The sequence below is a fragment of the Perissodus microlepis genome, chromosome 5 (assembly GCF_051167445.1).
Source record: "Perissodus microlepis isolate ML-2025 ecotype Zambia chromosome 5, ASM5116744v1, whole genome shotgun sequence".
NCBI lineage: Eukaryota > Metazoa > Chordata > Actinopteri > Cichliformes > Cichlidae > Perissodus > Perissodus microlepis.
In genome coordinates, this window is record NC_140465.1 from 26,787,401 (window position 1) to 26,799,968 (window position 12,568).

A 12,568-nucleotide genomic window follows, 5' to 3' on the forward strand; every position below is an offset into this window, starting at 1 on the left:
CATCTGGAGAACAGGAAGAACTACATGAGGATGCTCTTTGTGGACTACAGCACAGCAATCAACACCATAATCTCAGACATCCTCACCACCAAACTGGACCACCTTCAGAACCCCCCGTCACTTGCTCCTGGATCAAAGACTTCCTACCTCCCCCCTGACTGTCACTCAGCACCGGATCCCCACAGGGCTTTGTTCTCAGCACCACCGTGGTTAGGCTCATCTCTGATGGAGATGAGACAGCATACAGGGCGTAAGTAGAGAACTTTTCCCACTGTTGCTCAAAAAACAACCTAAAGCTGAATGTCCTTAAAACAGAAGAACTCATAATAGACTTCAGGAGGCACAGACAGGTCCACTCCCCTCTCATTAAAAATGGACAATGGGTGGAATCTGTCTCCAACTTCAGGTTTCTGGGCACCCACACCTCTGCCAATTTCACCTGGACCCACAACACCAATGTCCTGGTAAAAAAGGATCAACGGCAGCTGCACTTCCTCCTTTTCCTAAAGAATAACCTTGACCAGAAGCTGCTGGTGGCCTTCTACAGCTCCTCAGTGGAGAGCATATTCTCCTACTGCCTTGGTGTTGAGTATGCAGGAGCCACTACTGAGAAGAGGACAGCTGTGCAGTGGGTAACTAACACCACCCAAAAAAATCATTGGCTGCCCTCTGCCACCCATGTAGGCCATCGCCAGATCCTCCTGTCTCAGGAAAACCAGAGCCATCATAGCTGACCCCTTGCACCCCACTGTAGTAGGGGTGCCATTATGGCACCGGCTCTGACATAAAAGGTAGTAACCAGACCGAAAAGCAGCGCACATTTCGGTGCTTTATTTCGGTGCTTTTTTTTTTCCTGAGATGTCATGCACTTTGGATTCCAGCCAATCATTTTACCTTTGCGAGCGTAGTAGGCGGGCCCAGGTATGTACGTTCTTTTAGAGCAGAGCTACAGATTAAAAATGCCCAAAGCGAAGCGGTCAAAAGTCTGGCTGTACTTAACAGCAAAAGATGCAAACTCAGCAGCCTGCAACAAGTGCTTGCTTTACTGTGCAAAGGAGGTAACACCTCGAATCTGATGAAACACCTGGCGACGTATAGCATTTTGTTAAAAGCCGAGAAATGCGCCGCATTTGATAGCTTGCTGCGAGACCTCACATCGAGCACATCTACTGCGCGTGGGTTGCCTGTTATCTGACCCGGAGTTAGCAACATCCCCCAAAAACCCGAAGAGGAGAGTCCTGGCCCCTAGCCCTGCCAGTGTAGCAGAAATGATGACGGATGATGATGGCAGCAGCAGCCGTTCTTCTCTGGGTCAGTAGCTTAATGTTGTATGTGTGTAATGTACGTTGAGTAGGCTAACCACGTTATTCAGTTAATGCATGTAAGGTGAACTAGCAAACACAGTCGTAGTTACATGCGGCTGTCTTCTTGTTTGATGGCAGATACTCCCTTCACCCTGGCCAAAAAGGCTAAAATGACCAAAGAAAAAGTGGAAAACAGCTAAACATGGGAGGTTTTTGGACAAAGTTTGTGTTTTTTCTTCCATTGTTTAAGCGCTGCTTCCAGCCAAGAGTGATACCATATATGCCCCATAGCTGCAGAAAAGGCCAACATTGTTATCTTTTTACAAAAAACCAGCTGAACATGAGAGGTTTTTGGACCAATTTTGTGTTCTCCATTCTTTAAGCACCGGTTCGAGCACCGGTTCGAGCACCGTTTAAGCACTGGCACCGTTTCAAAAGTACCGGTTTGGTACTGGTATCAGATAAAACCTAAACGATACACATCCCTAGTCAATCCCACACCTCCAGACTCACAAACAGCTCCATCCCCTGGGCCATTCGGACTGTCAATAAACACTATCACTTCCCATGACACCATGGAGAGTTTCTACCGTGAACAGGTAGCAGTGCTTCTTTTTTCTTTGGGCGTAATGGCATAATGAAGGGTGTGCCTTCAGTGCTTCCTTAAGGAGTGCACATCATAATCTAGATATTAAAATCTTTCTTTTCACCCTTACTGTCAGTTTTAATAACTCAGAGAGGACATGAAGATTGAGATCACTACAGTCTTGGATTGCTATGAAGTAACACACAGTCTAATCATTAATTAGTAACAGCGGATGAGCAGCTGATGTTTATTTTACCCAGTGGTGCTAGAAATTAGAAGCTGTGCAGCAGTGAGATTGAGAGATGTGGAGTAGCCCTGCAGCAGAATGCTGAGGTACAGCAGTGTGTCTGCACCGATGTTCTTCTGTGGATGCTGGCTGCCTTTTGTTCTTTTGTTGTGTCAAGATGATCCCATTATGCTTTAATAGTGTTAAGCTCTGAGCTCTGGAGAGTCCAATCCATGACTGATAGTGCTCCATTGTGTGTTTTTTCAATCCAGGTATGCTTTTACTGCATTTTAAGTGTGTTTGGGATCATTGTTGTGCTTAAAAAATAAAGTTGCTGCCAGTCAGATTATTTCTAGATGGTATTGCATGTTGGATTAAAATCTGACTTCTTTGAGCGTTTGGTTACCGGGGTGTATGTGAGCAGGTTGTTGAATTTACGTGTGAGGAATTTAATTGAGTGAGTGGCTATGAATACCTGCGCCTATTTAATTTCTTGTGAAATCATTTTCTCTCGTGCGCCACTTTTGACACAAATATAATTCCATGATGCTCCTCTTTTGTTCAGCTGGCACTGTATATTTATGTGTTACTACAGGCTACAGTAATAGAGTGCAACATTAAATCTCCCATCACCCTCCTCTTCCTCTGCCAGCTGCAGCTGTAGGGCCTAAAACTTATTTTGGTTAAAACCTCCCACCTTGCCCTCAAGTGCACACAGACACATGGAGTCAGGCCTCTTATCTCTGAGAAGAGGCAGGCAAGAGGCTGCACATCCCAGGAAACAGGGGAGATGTCGAAGAAGACTGTCTAATATGAGGATTTGTGAGTCTGCTTAGGATGTCAGCTGTACCCGTATGTGTGGCATGAGGGATGGTGAAAAACTCCCTGTGTGAACTGAAAGGGTGTAAACATGGGGAAAACCCATCCGGGCGGGAGTAAACGGTGATGCTTTCAGATTCGGTGTGTGTTCATGAACCTCATTCTACTGAAGGTCCCAATATTTTCTAAAAAGCAGACTAGTCGACTAATCTTAAAGAACTAAACAGTCAAACTTGACGATAAACTAATGAAAAAGCTTAAATATGATCCACAACATACAGTGTGTGTATTAAAGAGCCATTTAAAACTGTTAGTCCCATTTTATTATTAAATCATTATTTTAAATATAAGTCAAATTTATAAACCTATGCACACAGTCCCAGATTATTCTGGTGTGTAAGGCTAACATTAGCAGCCTTTTTGCAGGTTATTGCTGGATGAGGCTTTATATTTCAGTGAGACAACCGTTCATTTTCTGCAATGCACAATAGCGCCAGATCAGTGAGCTGCCAGCAGCTAACTGGTGTTGTAAAATATGAAAAATTTGTATCTTGGTGCCAAATAGTGAGGGCAGCATTGCTTAAATATGTCGTCCAGCCATTTGCAAACGTATGGCAGCCGCAGTCCACCACAACACAGTGCTCAGAAAAACTAAAGGAACACTTTGAAAACACATCAGATCGCAATGAAAATAATAAAATCATGTATCTTTATCTATGGTTACCTACATATATGGACTGGGTAATGTGATAGGAACAAAAAGATGCTACACTGTTTGATGGAAATGAAAATGATCAACCTACAGAGGGCTAAATTCAAAGCCACCCCAAAATTCAGAGTGAAAAAATGATACAGTGGGCTAGTCCTGTCATGGTTCCGAGTCTGTTGCTTAGAGTTCTGCGGTGTCCGAGTTTTGAAGTTCTGTTTAAATATCTTTAGGTTGTTATGTTCACATTTCATGTATTATTCCGGAACTCCTGTTGTAACTTTCTTGTCTCAGTTACTCCCCTCTTATGTCCTGTTAATTTTAGTCTTGTCTCTGTATCTCTCTGTGGTTTCTGATGTCATATTGAAAAAAAGGGGAAAGAGCTAAAACAGTCAAACTGAGGATGACCTGAGGGGCTGCACCAAGAACCAGTGTAAGACAGATATAAATTATTTTGACCTCCAAGTCATGCAGGGTCACTCTAGATTCTTTTGGTGCTTTTTTGTGGCTTTTATTTTCGTAGGACAGCAGAGAACAGACAAGAAAGCTGGAAAAAAGGCCAAGAGGAAATGGACCAAATGCAGATTGGAACTTGGGCCTCTTGGCATATGGGTCGCCTGCTCCAAGAAGAAAACCTGTGCACACAGCTATCTGAGAAACACTCAGAAACACAGAAATGTGTTCGATCTCTGTTTAAGATAAAGTACCTAAGACTTACCTCAAATGGCTCAGCTAAGGCTCTAGAGCTGACGTAGAGAGGGTTGGGGATGGAGACCAGTGTGGGTTTGGGCCTACCTCCTGTTGCACCATCCTCATCCTCATTCTGTGACAGAGAAAAGATGACTCAGTATTAATCCAAGATAAAACTAATAATAATTCACAGCTTAAGTATGTCTTGAAGGGAAAAAAATAACTTTATTAGCTCATCAAAACCTTGGAAGTGCTTTTTAGCATATTTAACTCAAGTTTCCATTCATGCATTGTTTTTATGACCCAGTTAAATTTATTTTGACTCCCCATTCATTTAAACTGGAGCTTCAAAATAACTGCCCAGAGATGTTACCAAATAAAGTGGGACAACATAGCTCTAGGGGGACTTAGTTATAAGTAATTCTGGTGGGGAAATAATCTATGAATCGCATGCAGCTAATGAGGGAAAAATGTAAAAAATAAAAATACTGTAACCAGGACAACAAGGAGCAGTGTGTGTGTGTGTATCTCACTCTGAAGTAGTGGAAGCGGAAGGCATCAGTCTTGTGTTTGAAGACATAGCAGCCGAGTGCAGCCAGTGCACACACCAACATCAACGTCACCAAGATGGCCGCCACTGTTGTGCTTGAGTGGGCGTGGCCTGGGGAAGTGTCATGATAGCTCTGCAGAGGACGTGAGGAAAAGACAAGAATCAGTAAAATAAAACCATCTAATCCTCACCACACACACTTCTGTTTAGCTCTAATCACTATGACAACACTTTGCTCCACTGTTGCCATGGTGACGTGATTCTGCTGGGTCATCACGACCAGCTTCATTTTCCCAGAGGATGATAAAAAATTTAATTGATGGATTAAAGCACAAGGATTTCAGTTATTGTGAAGGTCGCACATTGACTCATTACACAAACACTATGTTGGTTCACACTGAAGTTGTTGAATAGGTCCCCATACATTAGAGCTTTTCAGTGTTTGTGTATTGCTGGTTTCAACTTAAATTAGTTATCTGGAAATATCTGTGTAGTCATTTCTGGTGTTCTCCAGTAGAGCAACACCTGTTAGCAAAGTGATATCATATTAAAACCCAAGTTTTTAGGACCATCCATCGAGCCATCGATCCATCTAACCATCTGTCTCTTCCGCTTATTCTCATTGGCAATTCCACATTGGTAACCTCTTCTCCTGAGCAACTCATGCTGGAGATAAGAGATGAGCAAACACTAAAACATAACCCACTGAGAAGTTAATTATCTGAAAATTGGCAACAACATTTTCAGTAACTTGTTAACAAACCGCCTAAACTCTTGTGGCCCATTTTGCTAGCTTTCTAACCTTAGCAAACGGCAATGTACAACAAAGGAGATGTCACATCCACTGGCACAAGCATCGTTTTGGTGTTGTTTCAGCCAGCTGTGCACCTCTTTGTTTTTGTAACCTTGTTTGTTGCGAGTATATAATAATGATTTATTTGAATCCCTGCTTGTAATTCTTTGATTAAATTCAGTTTTATTTATGTAGTGTCAAATCATGACAGCAGTTAACTCATGTGCATTATGTTGTAAGGTAAAGACCCCACAATAATACAGAGAAAACCTCAACATTCAGACAACCCCCGATGAGCAAGCACTTGGCAATAATGAAAAGGAAAAACTTCCTTTCTAACCAAAGAAACCTCCAGCAGAACCAGGCTTACGGAGGGGGTGACGAGAGGAAGGAGGAAGACACAATAAAAGGCATACTGCAGAAGAGAGCCAGACATTAATAACAACTAAGAGAGAGTGGTGTATAAACACACAAAGAGTAAATAGTGAAGAAGAAACACTGGGAAGCCAATCTAGGTCTATTGCAACATAACCCGGGAGGATCACCTGATTCACTCAGTATCTGGTTAGATACTATATTTCTAAGATTTTTAGGGCTGACTAAATTAACCTCAGTTTTATCTGAATTTAGAAGCAGGAAATTAGAGGCTATCCAGGTCTTTATGTCTTGAAGACATTCCTGTGTGTCATCTGGCAGATTAAAGAAGGTATCATCTGCATGCCAATGAAGTCTGTTGGACTGTATAATTAACCTTAGTGTGTGAAGAAGACTCCCCATTTACTTAAATAAACTGGAGTCTATTAAATAGAAGTAACCACTGCTGGGAAGTACATTTAATACCTGAGGTAGGTTCAAATCTTTTTAGTAAAATGCAGAACAAGAACAGACATGAGTCCACTGTCAGAGGCCATAAGAAGATCATTTGTAACCTTCAGTAAAGCTGTTTCTGTGCTGTGATGAGCTCTGAAGCCTGACTCTGAACTCTTCAAATAAGCCTTTCCTCTGCAGATAATCTGTTAGCTGTTTTGCAACTACTTTTTAAAGAATTTTTGAGATATAGGAAGGTTTCAGATTGTCTTGTAACTAGACAAGACTGTTGGGCCACGTAATGGCTCTTTAAGTAATGATTTAATTACTGCCACCTTAAAGGCCTGTGGTATCTAACATTTTAATAGAGATAGATTGATCATATTTAAGATCGAAGCATTACTTAATGTCTTCTAGGAATGGGGTCTAAAAGACAGATTGATCATTTGAAAGACGTAATTATTTGAACTTAACTCAGAAAGATCAATTGAAGAGAGAGTCTAAATAAATATCAGAAGCACTGAAAAATAATAATATAATAAAATATAATGTGTTACATCTAAGTAACACAGAAGTAATAATAGAAGATGGCTAAGCATTTGTTGCCTGTTTTTTCTGAGCTACTTGAAGAGATAATGGTGATAAGAAAAGTCAAACCATACAGCAAGAAGCATCCCATCATTGGAAACTTCCTGTCAAACAGTGGGGATATCCCTTAGCTTCCTCTGAATGCCACAAATGGCGCTGTTAGTAGAGAGGCACCTTTATCCAAAACCCCCTCTATCTTTGTTGACCCGACCCTCCGCTCCAATGCAGACCTAGGATCTCTGATAAATGTTCCAAGGCAGTGGTTTTTCTCATTGAGGTTCCTCAACACATCTTCTATACTAAAGGCTTACTAACTTGAGCTAGAACATGATGTGACAGCTAAAACAGATACCATATTGTGGGAAGTAATCTGTATTATAACTGACTACATCCTCCATCACCGCAAAGTGGTGATACAGGCTACTGGGACAGCCTCATGTTCTGGTTGGGTCCCATGGTTCTCCCGGAGCAGGGACTAATTTGGGGTCACCTACTTGAAGACTAAGGAAAAAGTGGCACCCAAAGTCTGAACACTGGAGGCATGGTTACAGAAAGAAAAAGGTTTTTAATATGTAATTTCAACAAAATTAAGAAAGCACAGATGGAAGAACAAGGACAGATACTGAGAGACAGGACTATAAATACACATTTATAAACAGTGCAGAAAAATCAGGGAAGCAGTGAGGTAAGAAGACAAAGACAGGAAGTAAAACAAAAGATATACAATGTGAAGCGTATACTAAAACAAGGAAGGAAGGAAGGAAAAACATAGCTAAATAAAGGCAAGAAAACTTTTGGGATGGGGAAAAGGTGAATAAGGGCGAAGAGGGAAAGAGAGTAAATAAATGAAGAGGAACAAACAAACAAGCAAAAAAACAACAACACACAGTCCATTTATCCTTTATTAAGATGACTCAGCAGGTATTAAAATAACTGTAGAGAGAGTAGCAAATCTGTCCAGATCTAACCATCATGTTGTGGTATCTGTTTGATGTATTTCCACTAAATGCCAGAGACTCTATTAAGACTGTGAGCATGTGAAGATTTATCAGAGTTCACGCTGTTACTCTGGACAGCCCATCGTTCACCATGCACTGATTTCTGCTATGGCAGCATTGCACATCACAACAAACATCAGAAACTGCTACAGGTCAAACTGGGATAACCAAACACTTTGATTCTAATAGACTTATCATATAAAGACTTAAACACCTGTTAGTCGAACAATTAAGGATTCATGCAACCCCTAATTTATCTCTCTGTAGAGGACAGTGAGGGCTCACACATGGCAGTGTGCCATAATCATTTATACTGATAATTTAAGCACACTGGACTCATTGCAGCCTTCTAATGCAGGACAAGTGTCCAAAAGTAAAAACAAAACAGCGTCAATACTGTTGCAGCATCTCCATCACTCTCATCTAATAATCTCTAAGCTTCTGGAGCGATAGATCATTGAAGTGATGGTAAAGAACACCTGCAAACTGGCCGTGCTTTGTGCGCCAAGTTACAAAAACCAGCTTGGCAGGTGTCAGCAGTTGTAAAGTCTTTTTGGGCGCACCCCAAAGGGAGAAGCTGATAAAAGAACAGTAGGATCCTGTGTTCAGAGTTTGATTCCGAACTTCATAAAACATTAGCTTCTGCTGCACTGATCTCGACCTGGTGTTAGCAAAACTGGGTTTTATTTTATTTTATTTATTCTTGAGGGGTGGGAGTGTTTTTTAGTGTGAAGGGTGAAAACTAACGTTCATAGTATAATTAACAGGAAACCAGTGATGTGTCAAGGGATTTAGGTAACTAAACTACACCAGGGAAATGTAGAATTGAAGAATCTTCATTTTTTGAATTTTGCACTTTTTAGATGGCCCCTGCACACTGTTTGTCCACCCCAGAAAACAGCTTGTTTTAATAAAAAATGTGGCTGGAACTTCATTTTGACATTTCATTTTATCTGCTTAAAGCTTGAATCTGTGATTATTCTTCCAACTTTACAAAGTCTGTTACCAGTAAAAACAAAAGACTGCCAGATGAGTTACTCCTAGCCCGCTTCACTTCTTGCTTGCAAACGTTATTGCTAGTTGCACTACTTTATAATCTGCTTCAGCAGCTAAAGATACCAGCTTATTCATAATGTACAAAGTAGAGTTCTATCTTAATTAATGCTTTCCACCGGGTCGTTCCATCTCAAATAAACTAATTTTCAGAACATTTTCTACTTGTCCAACTCCAGTTTAAAATTTTTATGGTCCAAAATTTTAACATATATGAATTCTGTGATATTTCAGCTTCATATCTTAAAGACATATTTTTTGGAAAAATATATCGACTAACTTGCAGATTGTTTTTCTGAGTTTTTTCACAATTTTAAAGTGTCTCTGAGTATTGGATAGATAAATTATGAAAAAAACAATTCAAGCAGTTCTGCAAAGACCCACATTTGAGAACAAACTAATATAGAACTTCACATTGGAAAAGGAAACTAGTGACAATTTCTAAAAGTTATATAGTTGAATTTCACAATAATGCAAAATGAAACCTGTAGAATACTTTTTAACATGAAGTTCTCAGTTACAAAAATGTCATATTCATTTAACTTTAGCATGGATTGAGGAAATATGAAGTACCAGAAAAGACATCAGCAGATTGTCCAATCTGAACAGAACAAATTCTGGAGTCTCCAAATGGCACTGGAAGTAAATAATTTTGTTTAATACGTGCATATTTGTAAGTTTTGAGAGCTCACTATTCTTGCATTTGTGAACGGTGCTGAATAGCAGAAGTGATACCATATCCACTGATACAGCCTGTGCATTGATATTGTTTTGGCATAACCATGTTAAAGTGTATATAACAAAAAAGTTGCGTTGCAATTTTTATGACTTTGTGCTGGTGGTGCTGCCACTGCAGCCGGAGTGAAAACAAGCATTTACGAATGCGTTGGATTTTACCACCGTTTTAATAATATATCAATACAGAAGCTTAAAGACTGGCAGCTTATACATAAGGAGATGTTGCAACAGTCTGAAAAGAGGAAAGTTTCTGGAAAAAAAGAAATTCAGCGACCTTCTGTAGATGTACGATAACCTGACCATGCTCAGAGGAGGAGACCATAAAAAAACAGCCTGTTTTCGGTTAATCCCTGAGGCTCCACAGTGTCTCTACTCTTACACTTGGGAATATGCTTAAAATAAAAATGTGTTCTATTCAGCAGATATTTAGGAATCTGCAGCTGCAGCAGTGTTTATGCCAGCAGGCAGTGATGGTTTTAAACCTTTAAAAACACATTTGAATAATTTACTGCCTCAAATTAATTAAATTTAGCCTTTTTTTGAATTTTTTTTATTTTTTTATTTTTTTTATTATTTAATAAGGAACATAAGATAAAACAACCCATGAGAACGCAAATAAACTGAAATAAACAAGTAATCGAAAATAAACAAACGGGTGTACCATCTAGTCATATATACATATATACACACATATATATACATGCATATACATATACATACACACAAATTGTGCCTTTTAAAATTTTTTTTTTTTTTAAATGTATGACTTGACTCAGCCCTTCTTTTGCACAGCTAGCTCTCATCATGTAGAATTAAAAAAATAGAACCTTTCTCTACCTGAACTCCTGAAAATAGCAGGCATAAAACTGAAGCGCCTTGAGGCGACTTTTGTTGTGATTTGGCGCTATATAAATAAAATTGAATTGAATTGAATTGAATTGAATTGAATTGAAGCTCACCAGTATTTCTTAGTGTGGAATATCTGAATCACATTTAAAATTTGTGCATAATCCCAGATAATGAGTTGACAAAAGGTGCAGCTGCTCATTAGTTGGGCGAAACAGGTTGGACCACCCTATAAAACAACTTGTTAGCTAAGTGATGACGTGCTGAACCTGCTTCTTGTTACTTAAGGCGGTATCTTTTTTCAGCTGCCATTCTTAGGCTGTACAGGTTTATATTAGCACTATTCACAGGTACTATGTCTTCTATTTTACCCTTGGAGATCATCACTGAACAAAGGTGGTAGCCTATGACACCAGCAATCAGTCACCTACACTGCACCTAAATTCAAAAAACATTTTTTTCTTTTTGTGCACTTGTGTTACAATCAGCTGATTTGATTGCATGCAGGACAAAAATGGTAGAGCGTTTTTTCGGGAGTGAAGATATGGACAGTACTTGTATTCATTTTTTCCACAAAAAGACATGGCATGATGGTGAAATACAAACTGCGTCCAGGACAAAAATAAGACAGCTTTGCCTTTTTGCAAACATCTGCACAGACAGCATGCTAATGCAAAATTAACCAAAAGCAGAGTGATATTAAAGCCGAGAGTATGTGGATCCGAGCACAGCACCCAGAGCCTTCAACAGGTAACTAATGAACAGTCAGGTTGCAGTCTCTGCTTTCTAACTGTTCATGTTTCTACAGTAGAATCACTGTGGTGATCGCTTTGAAGTCTCTTTGGGCTCATTTTCAACTTTGCTTTGTGTTGTTGGTTTTGTGTTAATTATGAGAGAATACATTTCAGATCATTTTATGGAGTAAGGAGAAATTAGACAAAGAAATAATGTAACAAATTACTCTCTCCAGGGAGTAATTAACAAACTGTATTATTTTAAGAAAAGTAATGAGTAATGAGTAATACATTACTTTTTGTTGAGTAATGATAATGACCCTAACACTGGATGTTCACAACTCACATGAGTCGATGTCTCATAACAGATTCACACAGTGACTCATGTCACCATTAACAGCTCACATGATTATAGTGAGGCAAAACAACTAAGGGCTTAAAACTTGAGACTCTCCATTAGTTGTTTTAAAAGTGAAGAAACATCTCATATGAGAGGTTAACCAAAAAGAAGTCCAGCTGCCTTCATTTCAAGTGTTTAAGGTGGCAAAAGTTTCAAATAATGAGATCTGTGTGAGCCAAAAGCTCAGGCTTCAATGGATCTAAATATTAGGTCTCTCTCCTCCAAGTCTCTGTTAGTACATGACTTAATAATTGATCAACAAATTGATTTACTCTGCCTTACAGAAACCTGGTTGCAGCAGGATGATGTTAGTTTAAATGAATCAACACCCCCGAGTCATTCTAACTACCAGAAACCTCGAAGCACAGGCCGAGGGGGCGGTGTGGCAGCAATTTTTCACACCAGCCTATTAATTAATGAAAGACCAAGACAGACTTTTAATTCATTTGAAAGCCTGATGCTTAACATTGTCCACCCCAGCTGTGAAACTCAGAAACCAGTCTTACTTGTTATCATCTATCGTCCACCTGGGCCTTACACAGAGTTTCTGTCTGATTTCTCAGACTTTATATCTAATTTAGTTCTGAGCTCAAATAAAATAATTATTGTGGGTGATTTTAACATCCATGTAGATGCTAAAAATGACAGCCTCAACATGGCATTTAGTCTGTTATTAGACTCAATTGGCTTCTCTCAAAATGTAAAAGAACCCACCCACCACTTTAATCAC

At 39.6% G+C, this 12,568-nt stretch overlaps 1 protein-coding gene across 3 annotated transcripts in view; it reads right to left on the bottom strand.

Annotated features, from left to right (window-relative positions):
• Nucleotides 1-12,568, bottom strand: part of stab1 (stabilin 1) — a 156,122-nt gene that overhangs the window by 9,425 nt on the left and 134,129 nt on the right. For all 3 annotated transcript variants that reach the window (XM_084929096.1, XM_084929097.1, XM_084929094.1), the window contains exons 68-69: nt 4,865-5,014; nt 4,360-4,464 (exon numbers count right to left, since the gene is read on the bottom strand). In XM_084929096.1, coding sequence (XP_084785222.1) covers nt 4,360-4,464; nt 4,865-5,014 — 255 coding nt within the window. The remainder of the gene's footprint in view (nt 1-4,359; nt 4,465-4,864; nt 5,015-12,568) is intronic.